General features: G+C 37.5%; 1 protein-coding gene across 6 annotated transcripts in view; it reads right to left on the bottom strand.

The window, feature by feature from the left end:
- ERG (ETS transcription factor ERG) overlaps positions 1-23,129 on the bottom strand; it is a 139,855-nt gene that overhangs the window by 42,497 nt on the left and 74,229 nt on the right. The window contains exon 1 of one of the 6 annotated variants that reach the window (XM_065741749.1): positions 19,322-19,450. The exons of 3 other annotated variants lie outside the window; for them this stretch is intronic. In XM_065741749.1, the coding sequence (XP_065597821.1) occupies positions 19,322-19,339 (18 nt within the window). In that variant the 5' untranslated portion in view covers positions 19,340-19,450. 2 more of the 6 variants (XM_065741754.1, XM_065741752.1) reach the window with 2 other exon arrangements.

Raw genomic sequence — 23,129 nt, 5'->3', positions numbered from 1 at the left:
GGTGTGTTATATACCACAGACAAACTCATCAGGAAAGTGATGAGAAATATATAAGAAGGAATAAATAAATGAATAAAACCTTGTAAATAATATATTGACAAATGAATTAGACAATGGGGACAAAACTGAAATGGACATCCGAATTAGTTTCCTTTCTGATGAACCTTTTTTTTTTATGAATGCCTAGTGACATGGGAAATAACACTTGGATGAGGGCCATGAGCTGTACTTCTGGGTCAACATCCCTTTCCAATAGTCCATTTTCATATTGTGCTTATCACATGTGTATGTATGTGCCTACATGCATGGTGAGCAGATCACTCACTTTATTGTTAGAAAGATTAGAAAGATTGCAGTTAACTCCCAGTATAACATAAGCTACCTCAAAAATAAATAATAAACAAACAAACAAATAAATAAATAAATAGATAAATAAATAAATAAAACTGGGAGAAAACAAAAGGATGTTCACTGGGCATATCACCATTTATATCTGGGCTCACAGACCAGCAGCCAGACACAGTGACCAGCCTGTATAGAGGCAGGAGGGACTGTTCACAAATGCCCATGCTGCTGTCTCTTCAGCTCAAGGACCCCTGCAGCTGAGGGCCCTCTTGTCTGAAGCACCACCCTGTGAATGTTTCAGATGCTCCACTGTATTCTCTTCCAAGGATATTTGAAATTCTGACCTTCTTACATCAGCTCCCCTTTCTTTTCCACAACTATGTTTTATTCTTGATCTTCCATGTGTACAGTGAATATATACATTTGTATTATTTTATGTCTCTCATGGTATTCCTCATTTTAATAGTATAGGGGTACTGCTCAGATGGGTAATCTTTCTAAATTCAGAATGAAGTTTTCAAGTATGCCCACTGAGTATATAAAATATGGCTTCCTGTCACGATAACCTTTATAGTGTATAGCCTAACATACTTTCCTATAATTGTTTATAATGAATATCTTGGTTCATACTTCAGTGCATGTTATTTCAGTCATTTGCCACAAAACATGACTGATGAAATTAATATGGGGTTGAATGTCACAATATCAAGACATTTCTATATTTGCAAAGACTAACACAGGAAAGTACTTAATATAATAATGACAAAGTTAAGCATGTTCTTAGATTTAAGCATATTCAACCTTCTCTGCTGAACCAGTAAAAAGTAGGATATTGTCATTTTAGCTTAAGCACTAACTATGAGTTTACTTGAAGAGATTGGTTAATTGAAGTCATTACAGCTATTAAGTAATGTGATTATAAAGAAAATGGCCAATATATAAGTAGAACATTTAAACAATTATTTTCCAAAAATCTTTTTTTTTTCATCCTTTCTCTTCTTTTTTTTTTTTTTTTTAATAGGAGAACTGTCACATACAGGTAACCTCTAATTTCATTCATGCCTCCATGATGATGTTTTGTGTTGAATCAGGTATACAGAAGAAATAGGGTATGGGGAATTTTTTTCCTGTAGTGTCACCTTTTCTAAGTTAGCAATTACCAAAACTATTGCCCACGCTAAAACCATTCCTTCCAGTTCTTACACTGACTGTAGCTTTCTCTGATACCAACACTAGACTGAAAAGACCACCACCACTGTTGAGAAGTGAACTAATAAAGTCAAATCAAGTGAAGCCAATCTTAAATCCAAAACACTGAACTATGCATTTACTACAGCAAGAGAAAACATCAAGATGCTTTCCTTTATACCTCACTAATAAAATGAGGTGTCTAATAAGCATTACTATAAGGAATGAAGCTGTTTGGAGAAAAGCTAAGGCTTTGATAAAGGAAAAGTTCTGAATTTTTCTTTTTTGGACTGCACTGATGAATGATACCAAAAATATCTCTACATACTCTATATTATACCTTCAAATATATATTCTAGATTGGTATGCAGGCTGTTACTCTTTTATTGTTTCTCCAGACAAACCCATTTCCTACAAGCTGCTCCCATATCTTTTGTGCCATGTCCAGCTTCCCAGAAAAACAGCAGGAAAACAGAGTGTGAACTCAAAACAACTTATTTCCGAAGAGCAATGTACCATACCAAGGAGAGTGAGAGCTAGAAGGGGCAGGGCTGGAGAGAGGAGGGAGAGAGAAAAGCTGTTTTGATGCTGCCAAGGGACTTGAAGAAAAAAGGAAGGAGGAACTTTTAAAAGTCTCAGAGGGGAAGAGTTGTGCAACTGTAAATATGCAATAGGCAGGTTGCCAACTATTTCAAAGGATTTGAGGTTTCAAAATCATCCAGAAGGCTAACTGATTTGCACTCTGGGTTTTGAGCTTCCAGGAACACCTTTATATGTCTGAGAGCCAGAAACTACCATCTCCTTTTATAGACTACTTAAACCATACTTGGTCATATTTTCAAGCTGAATCAGTAAGGAATGTAAACAGACACCATTTACAATTCCCTGCAATCTAATAAAAAAGAAAGTATGGACTAAATAAAGCAAATGATACATGTTCTTCTATAAGAAGAGATAACCAGAAGATTATGTTGATTTAGTTCCTGGCTGGCCTGACCAATCTTCAAAGTTCCTGATATTCATTAAACTCCCACAGGTACAATACCTATCACTCACTGAAACATACATGATAAAAGCCAGTGATAAATGTAACTGTGACATTTTAAAATCCTGGTTCAGTATATGGTTTGTCACAGATGTAAAAGCAGAAAGAAAGAATAAAACTAAGGAAGGAATTATTTTAGTCTTGTTGTCTGTGACAATTATACTAGAAAGAAAAAATTGTAGAATTGGCAGAACAATTGGATCACGTTTCTCAAAACCATGAATCTGGCTGGTTCTAAAATCTTTGGGTAGAGAGACACTGCTTTTTCAGGGGAAAAAAAATAGTGGTTCCTTTTTTCTTCTGTCAATAAAAGATGCAGAAATACAGAGCTTTCAATCACCTACAATCCATAACACTACCATGTCTCAGCAAGACCTTATCACCTTATGGACAAGGAAGGGAGATTTAGATTAGATGTCAGAGGGAAGCTTTCCACTGAGAGGGCAATGATGCGCTGGCACAGATGCCCAGAGAAGCTGTGGTGCCCCATCCCTGGAGGCACTCAAGACCAGGTTGGATGGGGCCCTGGGCAGCCTGAGCTGCTGGGGGGCAGCCCTGCCCACGCTAGGGTTAGGGCTGGGTAGGCTTTGAGGTCTCTTCCAACTTGTATGATTCTACAATAAATGTACTCCATAAAGAATAAGATAAAGAGCAAGACTTAAAACACAGTGCGCTGACTTCCTACTGTGGACTTCCATGGCACTGAGGCAAAAAAGGATATTTCAAATGCCTCAACAGTATTTACTATGAATGCAGGACTAGATGCAACACAGAAAGAGAAAATGTTTGCAAATAACAAGGGAGGGACACGGATACAAAACAAAAGTTAAGTGACCAAAGTGACTGTCACAGTTGTGCCAAAGGTTATTTCTCAATCTGAATGTGATAAACAACAGATAATAAAGAAATGAAAAGATACTCTGCAATGCCTGCAAAAACAAAAAACAAAAACAAAAAAAGTATGGAAGTGAAAAAACTAAGGAAGAGGCAAAGCAAAGCAAAGAGCACTTCAGCACAAATGGTAACAAACTCAGCTACAACTATAGATATGACTCATCCCTGTCCTGGATGAGTTATATGCTCCTCCTGCAGCTGCCTTGTCTCTGTCAACATCAAGATGGCAAGGCGTACCTGGAGGGATTCCTCCTGTTTTAGACACTCTTGAACTGCCTTGGACCACCTCTGTACCTCAATGCAGGGAGAACATGCTGGAAGGAATGCAATGTGTGGTACCCACAATCTCCTCTCAGTCCCAAACTCTCTCATCTCTAGATGCCCCTCCAGGGTAGAGGGAATACCCCTGCATGCTCCTCATGGAACAAATTCCCTGATGCAGCACGTCTTAGCAAAGAGAAGACAACACTTGCTCTTCATGTAGAAAATCTTCCTGGCCTTTTGAAACGTTGAGGTTTGGCTTTTGATAATGTCAGGTCCTGCCAACAGCTGAGGTTAGCCAAAGGCAACACCTAGTCAGAAAGAGTACTTGATATGAGAGCAGAAAAGTGGGCTTTTTAAGCTTTTCGTTTTTCTCTCTGAAAGCCTGAAGACTGAACTTTGAACAGGAATAGACTTCGAGGTTTTTTTGTATATTACTCAATTCACCTGGGACACATTGTAGCTGTAGATGCTCAGTACACTTGCAAGCCAAGTTACTAATTATGATGCTCGTGTACACATAGGTGCCCAGCCTCACATATACATATAGATGTCAAAAGCACAGATTTCTTCAGACTGTAATTTTGAAGCTAGCCAAACACAAACTGATTGCTGAAGATTTTTAACATTGATTTTAAACTGCTTGTTGTGAACTAATTTTGCTTCATTGGACATTATTAAAATAGGTACTTGATTTTAGTAAGAGAACAGTGGTTCTTCTAAGTTTTCAGAATGCTTTTCTTATATGATACTTTCAGTAAGGTTGAAATCTAAAACATAACTTTATAAAACAGCTCTTCTGTAAGAATATGGAAAACAGATCTAAGGCTTCAGGAAGATTTTTGCTTCCTCATGCTGAGTATTTCATCACTGACCAGGCATGTTTTAAAGTTGTTTATTGCCCTCTAAAGCTTTGGATTTCAGTCATAAGTGTGGAGAAAATGTTTGCTAGAAACATTTTACATTCCTACCACGTCTTGTATTCTGCTCTTCTCTACAAATAATGTTTCTACACTGAGTACACTATTACATTTTTTTACATAGAAAAAATATCTTTAAAATCAATTATTTGAAAATTCAGTTCTTATATAAGAAGTTATCCAAGTTCAGAGTTCCTGATTGTGCATTTCTAGTACAGTATTGAGGATATTTTCCTAGCTCTCACAATACTTACTAGGCATCAGGGAGATCATCAATTCCTGCTAAGCAAACAATGTTACTCATTTCAAAACTCAATAGCTCAAAATCTTGCATTCCATGCTAATCTCTTACATGAGCACTCCTACTGATATCAATTGAACTATTTGTAAATATTAGCTAGCAGTCTGACATGGGTCCAATGGGAAATAGTAAAACTCTGATAATCACTGTGGTTTTTTCAGGTCACACTGGATTTTTCAAAGATGTGTGGCTAGAACAGAAAAAAACTCCTCTCTAGTGTTCTGCTCCAATCATTAGCCACCAGATGATGTGTGTACAGAACTTGCTCTGATTCATCGCTGCTACATAACTCTCTGTTCCCACTGGCCTTACAACTGGGAATTAACACAGACAATACGTCCTGTACTTATCCAGTAACACAGAGTAATTAGCAGGCTGCTGATAATGCACACAGAAGAGTATTGGACTTACGTGGGTTTTGTTTGTTTGCTTTTCTTCTATGTTTTCATTATTCTGAAAAGATTTGTCATATATAAGCCATTCTTAAAAGCATTTCATCAAGACCTAAATATAAAGTAAGACAAACTGTGGAAAGGAGTGTAGGATAATTGTGTGAAGATATAGGAGACAGTGTGAAACCAACTCTGTCCTTTGGAAACCTGTTTACAACTTGAGAGCAATTGAAGGTTACATAAAGCAGAGAAAACAGAATGATGACCTTAGAGTTCTTTTCCAACATAAATGATTCTTTGATTCCAGGTAGAGTTTAAGCATTCATCTCTTTAGCAGGGTGGTTTTTTTTGGAGCAGTGTATAAATCTAACTTTCAAACATTATTCATTTTAGCTAAGAGATACCTTTAGACATTTGATCATCAAAACTACAGGTTGTAGAATGCTTAAAAACTGAATTAAAAAAAGAAAACTAAAAGAGAAAGGAGAAAAAAATGTGATGTTGAAGATCAGAGAACTGGACATTTCTCTTGAAAGCTTCTGCATTAAAATTCTTCCATCATCCAGTAGAAGGTAGAATTAGCATTTGGTATTTAGCCAACATATTGGATAAAGACTGAAATAGAATGGACAGATATTAAATACTCATGCAACAGATAGAGCTTAGAAAAACACAGTGTTTGTTTAGGTATTTTAGTGACAGGACAAATCAGGGAAACACTGCAGTTTTTCCTGAGTCAGCTGAGTTTGCAAATAGACTTACATGAATCTTCGAAATGTTATGCTAAGCCTTTTGCTAAACTACATATAATAAAGAGAATGTATGTATGAACTGAGGACTCCTTTTTGTGTTTTTCCACAGAGGCACTGCTTCCCTAGCCAGCTGACTCACTCTGCCATTTGCTAGGCATAAGACACACAGTAACAGGTAGGGAAATGCTCATCTTTATCTTGATACAACTTTCCTGGAGAAGACAGCATTTTCGCAGTGCAGAGCTGGTGGTGATTTTATTTTTCTTTCTTCCTAGTGTTCTTCATATGCTAAACCAACTGATTTCTGGAAGTCTGAATGTTTATCCTGCTTAGGATGCTTTAGGACTAAAAGTATGTCCTTGGCAGGTTTTCGTTTCGCTCCTTCTATTGTATTACTATAAGCACTGATCTCTACTATTATTATTGTTGCAGTTGCTCATGTAGTCATTTGCAGATTAATCTGGATGAAAGAGCATTTTTTGGGCTTCTGCTGAGCATTCATTTTTAGTGCTGTTATCAAACTTAGAAGTTCCTTTTCAGCATCATTCCAATTCCATTTGGTTTATCTTATCTAACTAAGATTTTAAGAGTTAATCCTCAGTGTTCATCAAACTTCCTTTTAAACAGCAGTAGTTGCCAAACTTCATGATCTTACTGAACTTCAGGTTCGTTTGAACTTAAATTCTGGCATCAGCTGAAAAACTACAACTGTTAGTTTTCAATTCAGAATGAAATGAAATAAAAATAAAAAGAGTAAAATAAAATAAAATAAAATAAAATAAAATAAAATAAAATAAAATAAAATAAAATAAAATAAAATAAAATAAAATAAAATAAAATAAAATAATAAAATAAAATAAAGTAAAATAGTAGCCTGATGGTTTGAGAACAAGAAAAACACTTTAAAGTGTAAATACTGAAGTCAAAAAGCAGATAAGAAAGTGAAAAATATATACTACTCCCTGAAATGTCATGATTTCAAGCTGATGTCATCATCTCTTGCATTCTGAATTCTGAATATCTTTTACTGCCAAAAATGATAAATTCCTTATCATTACCTTAACTTGAACATTGTGTTTCACCGCTCTCTACTTCCACTTTTAAACTTTCATACAGAATCTTTTGCAACATTTTTCCTGGTCTTACTGAAACTTCTGAATTTCTCAGAGACTTTCTCTTTTCACAAAGAAAAGGAACAGCACAGCAGTCAGAAAGAATAGGAGAACAATGTCTTTGGCTGCACAGGCATCCCACTCAATGATGACCATTCTCATGCAATCTACCAGCCCCTTTAATGAGTCCTCTCCAGAGTCATATAAGCCTTCAAGCTCCATAAACTGAAGTATTTGGAGGGGAATTTGTCACTGATATAGAGAGATGCATTATATCTACATGTGATATTACAAATATTAGGTATTTTCTGACTTACAAAAAGAACGTTTTGTCAATTGTAACACAGAAAATGTTTATTTATTATTTTAGACTTTCAGTTTTAAATAATTACAGTTTCAGGAGTAAGACAGTTTTGGACATCTGATGGTAATAACCCATGTGGGTACTAGTTTAGGAACTAGAAACATGATAAGGAATGTGTTCTGCTCGTTACTTTTTAAATTGAAAAGTACACCATAAAATTCCAGATTAGTAAAAGTTCATCTGCATTCAAACCTTAGTCAAGGTTCCTACTTTGCTTGGGATCTACCTCTGCTCACAAGGCCATGTCAACACCTACACAGTTAGAGTACGTATAGCCCTGTTAAGAAGAGCTAAGCAATGTCCAAATGGTGCATGTAGTTCTGCAGGGTCACTGCTCCGAGTTCAGCCCTGTCACACAAAAGCATTTGAAGTTTTTAAGTTGAGACCCAGAAATGTGAAGTATTTAAAAGCAATATACTTTGGATCTGCCTCCTGGCTTTTAAGCCCTTAGGGTAGAATCTTTAGTACCAGAGAGTCTTTGGTAAGTGGAAATTGAAACTGAGTCCTTCAAGCATAAAAAATTGGCCTTTAAGAAAACCACTAAGTATCACAAGACTCCTGATAAAAATTGTGAGAGTTGGCAAGAGTTGCATCCTCTGAGAGGCAGCTAAGACTTAAAGAGGTCAAGGCCAAACAAAACCTCTAGGAAAGAGAAAACTAGGAAGCCTATAAAGACTCAGAAGAGAAATACACTTGGGATTTAATCTGTTCAAGAAGTTCAGATTTAGTATGTGATGCAGGTGGGAAAAATAAGTGAATCTGAGGACAGCTCAGATGTAACATTCATACTAATTGGAAAGGATCTGGCACTGTCAGGGAGAAAGAATTCATTCAGAATAACTTGAAGTTCAATAGTTTACACATAATTTTACAGATCACTCTGTATTTCAAAATATTTTAACCATCTATTCCAATACATTAAAAAAATAGTCATTGTAGTTGTCAAATCCTCAAAATGCAGTGTTAGTGGCATTTTTTAAATCTGAAAGCATGTCCTCAAAATAAAGTTCTGAAGAGTTTAAAATGGACAAGAGTTATTAATCTGCAAGATAAAAAGAGCCTGCATTTCAGTATAATAAAGGTGAAAAGGAAAATACAGGAGAGGATTTGGGAAACCTTAGCTTTGTAGCTTTTCAACTGTTAAAGTTTACAGATTGGGAGTAAGATGAGAGGAAGAAGAGTGCAGCAAAGCCTCTTTGTCTAAATTCATCTTTTGTGTGAAGATCTTACTGCAGGTTTCAATTATATTATTTTAATAACCAAAATCTTTTTCTAGGAAAGAAGTTCTCAATGCATCAATTTTTTCCTTTTTTTTTTTACTTCTAGAAAGAGAGTATTGACTGAGTAGGTATTGTTTTTTTGTTTTCCCTGCACAGGTAACTGAAAGATGCTAACTGGGATGAGGGCACTTCTAAATCATGAGGAAGTAGTTCATCTTCAAAAATCCATCCAATACTTTTGCATGCTTCTGCAAAATCAGAAGTACTGGGAACTTTTGAGCTGTTCAGCACCTTGCAAAATGGAGAGCCTTATTTGGGGGTCTAAGCAGAGAATTAATAACCTAACACAAGGGACCTTTTTTTGGAAAATTTCAACCTGGTCCATTTAAAGACTTTCTACTAAACTTACCTCCTCTGGCAGAAAGAAGCAGTTGGGATTGTAAAGATTTACTATGCACTTTTCCTATCTTATTAGAACCAGTAATAGAATCCACTTGAATTTCTTTGGCCCTGATATGCACTGTTGAACAGTTTCTGAAGCTGATATCCAGAGGTTAAATTCCTGTCTACCATTCATTTCAGCTCCATAACTGCAGTGAGTACATTTCCTTGAAACCTGTGAATTCTACTTCGAGGGGAAATTCATTTTTAATCTCATTACTGTTATAAATATATATAGACAAGGGCTTCTCCAAAATCAATGCTTCCTATTTTATCATGTTGGCCCAGTACATTAGAGGAGGATGTTGGTGCGATAGCAGTAGAGATTGAACCTTCCCACCAATATCCCATTACATTTTGTTGCCATGACATATGGCAGCAGAGGGGCAGACTGAAAAAGTGGTTTTAGACATAGAAATGCACATGAAACGAAGGTGTAAAACTAAATTCCTCCATGCAGAGAGAACATTAATTGACTCTCACTGAACAGTGCTGCGGACCAGTGATGGTCAGAGTGGATGTCAGCACAGGTGAGTGATGCACTTCAGGAGTGGTGACAATGATGTGAAAGACAAGCCACGTTCTAAACATGAACAGCTGTCACACCATGAAATGAAGAGTATCTCTATCAGCGGATCCACGTGAATTGGCTAATGGTGGTGACTATACTGAAAAATCGTATTTGCTCTACTAAATTATGACATTGTGCTTTTTGTATATCTTATGCTTTCCATGGAAATATGACATAAACAGGACTCACTACAGTCAGAACTACCTATGTATACTGACCCCCTTGATCTGAAGAAATAACATCATTTTCTGACATCTCTCTGTTCATAAGGCTTGTTAGTATTTAACCTCTCTGACTGTACATTCTGCAGACATCTCTGTCATAATGTGCTATTTAATTTGTTCAATAAAGAGTAAGTGGGGTCCATTATATCTCCATTGCAAAGCCCTGGATGATGGAGCAGGTAGGCACGTTTTTAAACTAAGACACTTGGAAGAGCTCCAATGCTTTCAGTTTGGCATGCATTCATATTTTCTAATGGATCACATCTATAATGACCATTATAGATGAATGCCGTGCTGCCTGTGACCCTTTACAGAGCCTAATCTGAAGCTTAGTGAAATCAGTGGGAGAGATTCTGTGCCTTAAACAGACAGGACCATGCTGATCTGAAGCCAGGACAGGAAACTGAGGAAACATAAGAGCTACCCTGTTTGTTGCCTTGAGGACTTGTTTAGTGTTTTGGAATTTACTGACTAAAGCTACATGGAAGAAACTTGGCAGTCAGAGACTTCTGCCAAGTTGTATTATTTTAGTTGTATCAGAACTCCTGAAAATAGACTCAAAACTCTAGTGATACATCTGTGTTCATGCCACAGCATCCTTGAGCTAGCTCCACCCAATTGCTCACTTGGACTGGCAGACCTGCTGCAGACCTGGTTAATAAGGCAGTATTTTATTAAGAACATTTATATTCACTTTACATCCATCTCACACCTCTGCAGCCCATTGCATGTAGTGGATCCAGTCCTGGTTTACTTGAGCTTATAGAAAAAGGAAAATTTAACAGGTTTAATATAGAGCCCAACTAAAAAAAAAAAAAAAAACGAACATGAACTGAGGTGGCTGCATCTATCAGTTAACTGACCAGACATAAGCATAGACCTAGGTTCCACATCTCACAAGTGGGGCTATTTTGTTGACTAAAACTTGCAACGTGAACACATTTTTGGAACATAAAAAATATCACATTTAGAGCAGAGCAGACATGAAAAAGGAAGACTACAGATGATTCAGCTGGAATTTGTGTTCATTAAGAGGGTTAATACAAATGTTCCTGATTGTTTCTGTTGTTTATGAATCTCGACCTTCAGAACAGCACTGAAATGTGCTGTCTCCTAAAGATGTTCCCTACCGATATGACACACACTTTGTATTGTTTTACTGCACACAAGCATTAATATCCCAGAGGTAACCCACCCTGCTTTTAACGGCTGGTGACAGGTCCAATGGCTGAGCAAAAATCAGTTGAAGGAAAGGGAAGTCTTGTCGGAAATGAGATTAATCTTGTAACGAGTGTTCAGCCCTGATAACCCATCTGTGCAGAGAACTGCTTTAACTGGAGAGCAATTAACCTTCACCTGACAAGCTCTGTCCAACCGTTATAAACAACATTAAAGGCACAGGATCCCCCTCTTCTCTCCCCCTTTATGTAGACTAAACAATCAGATTCTGAATTCCATGATGGTACATGCAACTTTGACTTAATGACAAATCACAGGAAAATTTTTTACAAGGTAATGGCTGCATGGAAACCATGCAAAAAATGTGTCTGGCCATCACATCAGTGAGTTGATTTGATTAGTAAAAAATGAGAACTTTCCAAGGGAATACCTTATGTGTGAGGGAAGTTGATGCGAAGATGCCAAAGACTAACAATAATACAAATGTTATGCAAGTAGATAAGAATTAGTTAATCACGTACCAGGGACATTCCTTTCAAGATGGAGCATGTACTTCCCCAGAACTGCTGTGAACTTAAAGCCAAGAGACAACTTCCTAGATCTTCTTCAGCCATGGCCTCATAGAGTTTCTTATCAACACTAGGTTCAACCGGAAGAACCCATTTTCAGAAACCGGGCTTTTGGGTCAGGTCCCAACAGAACCAGCTCTCGTGTCTTTGAAAGTCTGTAAATCCACCCCGATTCCCAGCCTTCAAACAGGCTAACCCACAACTCAAAGCTAAATATCTGTCCCTCCCACAGTAATCTATGGGTATAACTGAATGTGGGTTCATTCTTCAAAGATGAAAATGGGTGATATATCTGAAGCCACAATAGCAAAGCACTTCTCAACTCTATAGGGAAAGGTCAAGATACTGATCTCAGTCACAGTGGCAGAAACTTGGTATGACTCCACAGGAGTCATTGGCAGAACAATGCACAGTATTTGGGCTGAGGTCATGAATAACTTGGGTGAAAGCCCGGCCTCAGTCAAGCCAGTTCATTTTGGCCAATTTAGCTCAGGGTTTCCAAAATCCTCATTCATTCCATTCAGGTGCCCAAAAACAGTTACCTTGAAGTTACAGTTAGCTGTGGAGGTTCTCTGGCATTGTTTACTTTTCTTTTGTTCCAGGTTTCTTGTTTTCTTACCAGAAGTTTGAAAGTACAGCTTAGACATGGTTTTATTTCTGTGTACAGTGAAGCAGAATTTCCATTTCAGTTATTTTAGTTAAATATATATATTACCGTGGATTGCAAGAGATGACCATAACTCTTTAATATCCAGAACATGCTATTTTTTGGAGAAGTACACCTCAAGCACTAGTGAAACATGAATTTTATTTGACTGTGCATACAAATAAGGAAAGGATGCAAGCAACAAGCATGAAGATGGAGGAAGGCTTCTTGCTCTTCACCTGGCTGAATGACAATGTATATTGAACTGCCACAGTTTTACTATTGTAAAATGCAGGGTTAGTTTTAATACTACTGAAGAGAAAATATGTATGTATGTATATTTGATAGTTCAGTGTAAAAGCATTGGTCCTAAACTTGTACACAGACTGATGTGTTGTAATGTGGCTTAAATGTTTAAATAGTCACAGGTGAAATACTACCTTTATATCAGGCAAGAAGGGCTTAGATCTTCTCAGTGAATTACATACTAACAGATAGGAAGTTCCTATTGAAAGCATTTCCTGTATTGGTAGTCCCTGATTTTGGCAACTTATCTCAGCAGGAAATGAATGCAGGAAGTATCTGTCTACAGACTCTTTATCATCAAGGTAATTGCTGTGGCAGCATTTTACTGTTTATCAAGGTATTAAACATATAGTCTAAAAAAGGATGTTTTTCAGCTCTAAAGAATGAGGTTTTAAAAAATCTTATGGGCTAGCATTGAAGTTATGCAAAATATTCCATCTAGAATTTATATGCTGTGTTGTCACTGTTTGTTCCAACCCCTTGTTTCTCACCACACAGATGTAATAAGGGATTTGTCACACAAAACATTTCTCTTTTGACGTGTAAGTATAGCCCTTAGCAGATAAGGAAGAGGCGTGCAAGTCCAAATCCCTGAAGCCTCTCTCAGTTACAGCACTGGTCTGTTGCTCTCTGATCTCTCCTAAGTCACATAGCTCTTTTTATAGATTTTGGCCACTTCCCATAATCACTCACCACCTCTTCCTTCAGGTATTTGCATATGCCCAGTCCTTTTAATTTGTTGTTGCATTTCCTTCACATCTATCAAGCACTGCATAACTAGGCCACGTGTTTCACTCAGCAAGTTGGATCTTTTCCTAGTGTGAAGGGGTTAACACCAGCCTAGTGACACCACTTCCTACCCATGGGTTGCAGAGTGCACCCCAAATAAACATAGGATGCAAGTGAAAGGAGACATTGTATCCTGAGCCTTCTTTTCATTCATTCATACATTTCCAAAATCTGCTTGAAAGATCATTTGTCTGGTTCACTGTACATAGAATCTTTAAGGTTGGAAGAGATCTCTAAGATCTAGCGTAACCATCAGCCCACCCCCACCATGCTCACTGACCATGACCCTCAGTGCCACATTCACTTTGAACACCTCCAGAGATGGTGACTCCACCATTTCCCAGGGCAGCCTGCTGTATGATGGCTTGATGTCTCCTTCAGCCTAGCCATTGAAAAAACACTGTTCTGCATCATTCTTTTTAATTATTTGAAGTTCATTGATATTTATAATGTTATTTTCATTTAATTTTACTTTAAAGCAAATTATATAAATAAATATATATAAAGGTTAGTTACCAATGGTAGTAATCACTGATCTGAATATTGTATTTAAAAAACAAAAACAAAAACAAAAAAATAACACCACCACAAACATTACCAATATTTACTGATAATTACTCAGTATTTACCAGCTATTAATCAATGTCTAATGGTTCTTATGTGGGGACTGTGCAGTAAAAATCAGCAACTGTGTACCTAAGGATGCGTGGCAGGGAGAGAGAGAGAGCTTCCTTGTGACACAGGTTTGCAACGTAACTCCAGATACAGATTCATACTGGAAGCAGATATTTCCCTCTCTGTTCACTGTGATGAGTTGTTTACACAGTCCCTCTTTTAAGAGGTAGGTGTTTTTATGAGAATCAAATAACAACATGATAACCACTATCCAACCTCAGACAGGCTCAGTTGCAACATTTAAAATAAACCCTGCAACCATAAAGGCATGTACATCTTTTAAGGAAAGGATTGATTCTTTTTTTCACATAAGCACTTTAGAGTTTCTGTATTTTCTTTCTGCATTTTGAACACAGGCAATATTTCTTTCATAATATACAAACATATATTAGAGACAGCAGGATGACAAGCAGTACCTATGCTCATTTTGTTAGAGTTCTGACTTTTCATTACTGACAACATGAAAAAATGCTGGCATTTCTCTACTGTGTAATTATCTCACAAAGGAAATTATTTTTTAATTAATTAATGGTAAATTTGATAGAAACAATGTTGCAGTCAATGCAAAGTCTTTTCTGACTTGAAAAGGTTCAGCAGTGCATGTCTTAACACCCTACAACATCATATCTACTTTCTTTAAATTGGTAACACAAGTAATGCACATTCAATTTTTCTTTTCCTTTTCTCCACTTTGTTGTTTTTCAAAATAATTCTTCTGGGTTGATGTAGAAAATTGCATCAAGAAACCTGCTTCCTTGCAAGGGAACAACATTGTGTATATTTTTACTGGATTACAAACTGTCACTTGGAAAATAAATATCTTCTTTTGGCACTGACACTTGTTAAAAATACTTCTCTATTTATCTTTCAGCAAGTCGTTATCCAAGAGCACTTGATTCTTCAAAGGTTATTTCTGAAAGGCCTTTTGTAATTCATGCATCTTGCTGAAAAACATTTTGTTAAGAGATAATATAGTTCTTGTTGAGAAAAAACAAACAAACAAACCAACCCAGACAGTCAAACATACACATTATTCAGCTGTTGTTCCTTGCCTGGGGAGTTACTTCTGGAAAACAAGATCCTTATATTGTAGTTAGTTTTGGCATATGTAGCCACAAACTGACTTGAGTCAAATGACTGATGATTAAAAGCAAAAGAAAATAAAACAGAAATCCTCAAAATATCTTCTGTTCTTTTGTGACTATTTCTTACTCAAAATTCTATATTTGAGTCAGAAATACTTTTTTACCTGGAAATTAATATAAGTCTGATTCTACTGTCTCTATTTCAATGGACTATGGACAGTTGGACTTGATAATCTTGGTGGTCTTTTCCACACTTCATGATTCTATGATCCTATGAATATATTCTTTAAATTAGTGGAAACTTTGAATAAAGCAAGATCAGTCTAAATGATTTGAGGCACTCTTTCTGCTCTTATTTCTGATTCACCAGAGCTATTAGGCATGTGCTTGGCTTTAAGAAGGTTGTGTTATCACACCAAAAACAAATTTCAGGTTTAAAGTGAATCATTTGCTAACTGAATACTGAACAAAAATGGAACCATCTTCAATTAATTATCGAATTAATTAATTTTATGAAAGGAGCAGAAGTACAAATTGCTGTATTATTTCTGTCGGCCTCAGTGCAGATGCAGCCTTCTAAACAAAGACTTGAATATGCCAAGAACAGATTTAGAAAAATGCTATAAAGAAAAGCACAGACTAACTTACAGTTTTTTGTACTATTTCTCACAATATCTTGCCACTGTATATGTAGATATGTATATACTGCTTTAATCATTCACACATCCATATAACAATATTAACTGTACAAAGTACGTCAATATATTTTCAGGTCATTGAAGTCGCAACGATTCTCCTGCCTTTTATGAAATATACCTTTTTTTTTCCTCACAGAAATCATAGCTTCCATGCAAACACTATATTAGAAATCACTAATGGAAAGGGAACATACACATAAATAGAATTGCATTAGAGTAAAAGAAATATCCACAAGGGTAATCAGTAAGTCTCTGCAAAGTCATGATAATTTACTGAACAGTTTTTATAAGAATTAGTGCAAATACACAGGCAAGCAAGGAAAAGAAATATAGCAAGGTCTGGTACAGGGCAAGGAATTATGACTGCAGTTGTATTTTTCTACATCATGTTCTTTCCTTCACTAGGGAATAATGGGAAAAATTGTAGAAAAAAAATATTAAAAGAACATACAAACACGAAATGACCCTCAGGATAGGTATTTTTACTTCTGCTCCATTCTAGGAAAAACAAGAAATGAGAGATGTCTTATTCGGAAGTCCTTGATATTTTCTAACATGGTACTACTATAACAAGTGGGATGCTTATAATTAGCAGTGCTGTGTTGATTTGATAGCCTTCAGTTTCAGGGCTATGCATGATGCGCTGCTGCATGTGCCGGAAGAGTACATATCACCTCAGCTCCAAAATCCTCACTGCTCGGAGATTTCCCTCACTTTGAAAAAAACATTTTAGTCCTTGAATGCCAAAAAAAGTAACACAGTGATTAACCTTAATGCAGCAGATAGATGGAAGTGAATGCATATGAAATCTCAGACTCTGGGAGAGACAAGCATAAGGACAGGCCAGGGGATGAGGAGAGGTGCATCTCCTGGGAAGGCCATGGTGTTAGCCCCCAACTTCAGCAAACTTCTGGCTTCCCCAGCTAGCCCCTATTAAGCCAGCCTGATTTCTCATGAGTTCTGCAGGTCTGGCTGCAGGTTTGTGATAGAAGGATGAATCAAACTGTTCTACTGGCAGGCCATCTTTGCATGTGTGTATGTCTAGAGCAATTTCTACCTGGTTACGAACAACCGCAGCCCAGTTTTCTTTTCACATCGAATGACTCCACAGCTTCCCTAAAGAGGAGAGCAATCTCCCACACACAGCTCCCACAGAAGGCTGTCTACCTCCCTTGGCTGCAGCCTGGTGCTGCTGACATGGCATGCAGCATGGGTCACTATTTTGGAATGGCAAAAAACATCACTGAAATTGTATTACATAACTGCTTAGCACAAGCACAAGCATGCTTTTGGCCTTCAGACGGAATTTCTTTATTTCAGAAACTTTTCAGTTAAATGACTGCTTTATGTACTCAGCATAGAAGAGGAATTCAATCTCTTTGGACTGGCTTAGTCTCATGTCAGAGTACATTTCCTGCACCTAGAGTACAAAGCACCTGTCATTCCTGTCCAGTAACTTTACATTTTGCACTCATAAATAATATTCTTGCTTCAGAATATAAGCCCTTCCCTACCTCTTAGGTGCTAAAATTCACAGTGTTCTGGGGTGTAGATTTCCCTCTTCATGGGTCACACTCTCAGATGAAGAGACAAAAACCATACATTTTTCCACTCAGGAGACTTTGCTGCCTGCACTGCACTAACAAGCTGCACAACATACAGATGCACATGACATCTTCTCATCACTCTATACGTTAAGTAGAGATGAAATAGTAATGATGAGATATTCTCCGTGATCACTTACCCTATTTAAAATATGCCCAAAGAAAAAAAAAAAAAACAAAAATAAATCATAAAAGCTCTTCAAAGCATATATAATATCTAATCTCATTGTACCATCAGTTTTGAAGAAAAATTTCCTATCAGCATTGAGAGCGCACTCTGTTTAATAAACACCAAAAACCACATAACTGTCTCAGTGCATACCCCTTTCTGTCAGCAATGCAAATCCTCCTGAGCCTCAAGATTTTCAAAGAGAGCCTGATCCTGACATGCCCCATGCTCTCTGAAAAGCACAGCAAAACCAAAGGGAATTCAGCCAGTTCGGAAGATACATAGCATGTAACAGATACAGGTCAGCAGTGCAAAGTGGACTCAGATCTTTGTCTCTACAGATAGCCTCTCAAAATCATCACTGACTGGAAAAAGAGAAGGCTCATTATACTTCTTAACGACACTATGATCAGGTAAGACTTTCACATTTTGAAAACTATAACAAAAAGCATTCAGTGACCCTTTAGTATCAACAACTAGGCAGAACGTACTGATAAATCTAACTGCAGCTCTGCTTTGCTAGTGACCAGCACCATCGTTATTCTGTATCTCTCACAAAACCTCTGGCATTATTAGGAAAGTACAAAAATAGACAATACCATGAAGAAAACACAAATACCTTGATCCCAAATTTGATAATGCAATGCTGCCGAGCCCTCGCTGTACCTCACAAGCTCTTATGCTCTTTACACAAAATTACTTTCACTATCACAAAACATTTAGTTGCAGTTATAATTCTGCAATTAATCATAGTTATTAGATGCAATATATGTAACTGGCATCTATTGCAACACAGAGAGAAGCAAACACTTGATAGATAGATAGATGGATAAATTGAATCTACTTTTTAAGTGACACAATCTGAAAAACTCTTCAAAGCTATTCTTAAAAATCAATATAAAACAAATGAACAAACAAACAAACAAAAAACAAACACATAAAACATGCTCCAAGAGAAATTTATAAGCCAGCATGATAATTTTATTATCTGAAATTTTAAAAGAAAAAAGAACACACCCACGAGATCTTGCCATCATTAAAATAACCATACAAAAAGTCCTGATTACCAGGCTAGAGTTTCTAGAAAAACACATCTGCAGGACACGGAAAGAAGAGCTGGTGCCTCTGGTTCCCATTTGCTAGTATTTGTGTCCCCATGAACAAGAGAAACATTTAAAAGAATCCAAAAGGATAGCGCTCTTAGGAGCCTCTTTTTTTCCTTTCAGCGCACACCCTCTCCCCTTCTGTCAGTCTGCAAACACATCCAAGTCGTCAGAATGGTACCTACAAGAAATTTCAGAAGCTCTCATAAAAGGGCTTCGCATATGCAATCCACAGCACTGAACAGTGAATTTAAAAAACCCAATTTTTTTTCCGAGTTTGAAGTTTTTAAGCCTTGCGGATGGTTGGAGTAGGAAAAAGGAAATTTACTAGGCAGTACAAAGGAAATCTTGTTGTCCTCTATTGTGGCAGTGGGGGTGTTGCCCAATTCTAACTTATCTAGGTTGATAAAGGAAACCAAAGAAAACGTTACTGAAAAAATTCCAATGAAAAAGGTACCCCTTTCTTACCTTAATAGTGCTTGCCATAATGTGATCAAGATTATTGATTGCTAATAATTGCTAATAATAATTATTGCTTCGCTCTGACCAGAAAGAAGTTTTGATGAAGTTGTTTAGAGCGGATGAGATTGTGCTAACTCTGGGAAATGAAGTCAGCCAATGGCAGGAAGAGGTTTCTATTGGTCCTGGCCACTGCAGCTCGAAGAAACAGGATATTTGGGAGTGAAGAGATAAGAGCCCTAAAACAATGTTGTTTTTCTTGATGATATGTGACTAAAATCTTTTTTTTTTCCTAACAAAAAAATGTCCACTGCCTGTGACTGCCTGGGCAGGTGTGATCTGATGTGCAGTAAGCGCGACATGTAGCTCTGAGGCAGGATGCAGATGTCAGATGAAATGGGCCACGTTTGGCATTGGTTTTGTGCAGTCTGCTCACTGGGGAATTGCTGATTCAGGGCCGCAGCCTGACTGGGTATAATCGGGGGTATCTCCAAATATGTTAATGCAGCCTAGCCAGTTTACATCGTATCTATTTTTGTCCATTATCATCGTGCTCAGGTTCATGGGCTACTGATGCTTTCTTGCCTACTAGGTTTAGCAACTTTGTTTTGAGAGAAAAGCAGGAGATAGGCAACAATAATTTCTTTTTGATACTCCTTTCTCACCGAGCAAAGGAAGTCACAGAAGAACATGCATTTTCAGTTAAAACAGGCAAAGTGTTTTAATGGTATAAGACACCATGAAAAGACCCATAGTTGGCATAACCCTCCCTCTCTTGTAAATCTTGAAACATTCTGGATGGAAATAGTTTGAAAACTCTCTAAATAAATAGGTAGATAGATAGATAGACAAATAAATAAATAAATAAATAAAGATTAAAATGAAATAAAAATAAAAATAAAAGATGTCGGAATGCATTACTTCTTCAATGATCTTGTAATTTTTAAAGCCGGTCTGACTGTAACCAGCTTCAGATTTCTCAGTACTTGCTATAGTATATGGACCACAGACCAGATTTCTCCTGATGTCTAATCCAGATGCAGAGAAAGTGGAGGCAGCAGACTCCCTAATTTACTCTCCACTCTGGGTCGTGAGACGTCAAAGGATCAATCCTCTGTAAAAATCTAGCGTGACTTTAACGTTCACTTTAAGGAGCTATGATTTTCTCTATTGAAAGGGTGACTTCTGATCCATTCAGAGCAGTCTAGATTCAGCAACCCCAGTGAATAATTTATGTCTTTTATGAGTTATTCATATAAAAATCCAGACTGCTGAATGTCTCCTTGAGGCCTTCATCCATTGACTTAGTAACTTCTGGTAACTTTCCTATTTTCATTGTGAACAGCAAAAAAAAGAAAACAATTTACAGTAATTGTATTTCATGGGGATGTTGATTTCCTCCCTTTTCATCTCCAAACAATGAGTAAGGCAGCCAAAAGATTAGAGTCTTTTTCTTGAAATTTCAAAGTGTTGTATAATGTTTCAGTTGGGTGACTTACACTCTAGTTAAATCCATGATATATACGTATATATTGATTTTTTTCTTAAGCATATCCTTGAAGTATCCATCCCTCCAGTGGGTGGTAATTCAATAATTCATTCACAAGCAGGATTTGGTAATGATTTTTCTCCATCCCATCTCCATATAGACAAACCTCCTGTTGATTTCTTTAGGGCTTTTGGAAGCAATATCAGACTCTGCTGAGCTCTATTATTATCATTACATGAATTTTACAGAGCCTACAGCCCAGAAATGATTCTGCCATTTTAAACTGGCATACATTCTGTGCCAAAGAATTCAATGAAGTTTATTTGATTTTCAAGCTAATACCCAGAGGCAGATTTCTGAGGGCTTACACTTATGTCAATCCAATTGCAAGGCAAAGCTTTGGTATTGTAAGGATAGGAAAATCAAATCACCATCATCCAGTTGCGAAAGAAAAAATACAAATGCTTCTACTGTTTTTCTCTTTTCTGCATTTTGTGAAGGCTAAATAGAAAGAGAATACTCTTTTGTTATGCTAGGCAACTACATGCTATTGTCTGAAATAATGTGTGAGTTTGAAAAAATGTATCTGTCAACAAACTTAATGAAAACACAATAAGAAAAGAAAGTATTAAACAGTATAAAAAAGCCACATAAACCACATAATACTGCTTCCCTCCATAACTTTGCTCTCAAGCTTTTCTCCCCAATTAGTCTGTGCTACTTTCTGATGAAATTTTCTTTTACATTCAAGCTTGCATCTAGAAACCACAGAACAGCAAAACACCACCTTATCTGCTTGACACTACATATGTGCTTATGTTATTTGATCAAAACAGGATTTTTACACATGCTTTAAAGTTACAGCACTGCTTCAGCTCTTTCTAAGATACAGACAGGCTTAAACACTTTTTAAAGTACCTTTGACCCTTAGAACTAAAGAGCTCCATTTTCAAAGATGAGCATTTCTGCACCGGAGACAAAATATAGATTTGTATTGACCATGAAAAATAAATGATATGACTAGGTCCTAAAAAGAATGTGAATTTCCAGAGAAAATCTACAACTGCTGGAACAAGCTGCTGTGCTTGTTACAGCCTTTGGTGCTAATACTAGAATTATGTCCAGTATGTGTGCACTTCCCAAAAAGACAAGAAACTATATCTGAAGAAATCATTTATCATGCTATTAGAAACCATCTTAATAATTTCAAAACAATCTAGTCTCATTTTTTTATATATCATATTTGCCAGATGTGGGTATTAAAAATGGACGAGGAGAGGAGAGGAGAGGAGAGGAGAGGAGAGGAGAGGAGAGGAGAGGAGAGGAGAGGAGAGGAGAGGAGAGGAGAGGAGAGGAGAGGAGAGGAGAGGAGAGGAGAGGAGAGGAGAGGAGAGGAGAGGAGAGGAGAGGAGAGGAGAGGAGAGGAGAGGAGAGGAGAGGAGAGGAGAGGAGAGGAGAGGAGAGGAGAGGAGAGGAGAGGGGAGAATTTTGCTTAAATGTAGCTTCAAATATTCTGTTCAACTTGGCCATGCTCTGCTTTCTGTGTGAGGACCAAATAAGCTCTTACCAAATTTTTACCACACATTGCAGTGGGACTTCATTTATTTCACAGCTTTATGCTGACTGAAGAAAATGTCAGCAAGTCTGATCACAGAGGGGAAACTCTCCCGACATAAAGCTGCATAGTTAATATTATCATTAACTGGCCACTGGGGCTACACGACACGTATCCCATAAAAAAAGCAACCTTTCCTTCGGCATCCCTTCCAAGCCGTCACACCTCCTACCGCCTTAAGGTCAGCTCTGGCATGGTGGGGGAGGATGGACCTCTCCCCAACATCGATAACGGCCACGGCGGTCACTAGAGGGTGCTCGGTGCCCCGAGAACGAGAGCTCGGGGCTCGCTGCCTGCCTCGTTTGATTCCAATGACACGGTATTCACACTGCTTCTTTCCAGACTCTGCAATGACTTCTTCAGATAAAAAGGGTGCTCTAACGTGGGCAAAGAAAGTAGATCTCTTCCTGCAACGGTGGTACCCATCATCGAATTTGCCCTCAGGGGTGGTTACAACTGCAATTCTTCGTGCTTTCTTTGCTTCCTTCAGTCTCTCCATGCACTATACCCAGCTGCTTTCAGTCAATTTGTCCGTTCACATCTTCCGTTACCCTCCTTGCTGTGCCTCTTGTTCCACCGCCCTCAGAGCAATGAACTACATTGCCTGCTGGCTGAGATGAAAGCTGAGAGAGAGTCTGACTTGGAGCAGTTTGGTCTTTCTGTTAGTTTTTCTGTTGTTGGTGGTTTTTTTTTTCTTTTTTCTTTTTTCTTTT

The sequence above is a fragment of the Cyrtonyx montezumae genome, unplaced genomic scaffold, assembly GCF_038088225.1.
Source record: "Cyrtonyx montezumae isolate F1298 unplaced genomic scaffold, pur_monq_1.0 scaffold_3, whole genome shotgun sequence".
Lineage (NCBI taxonomy): Eukaryota > Metazoa > Chordata > Aves > Galliformes > Odontophoridae > Cyrtonyx > Cyrtonyx montezumae.
This window is presented reverse-complemented; position numbering and strand designations above follow the sequence as displayed.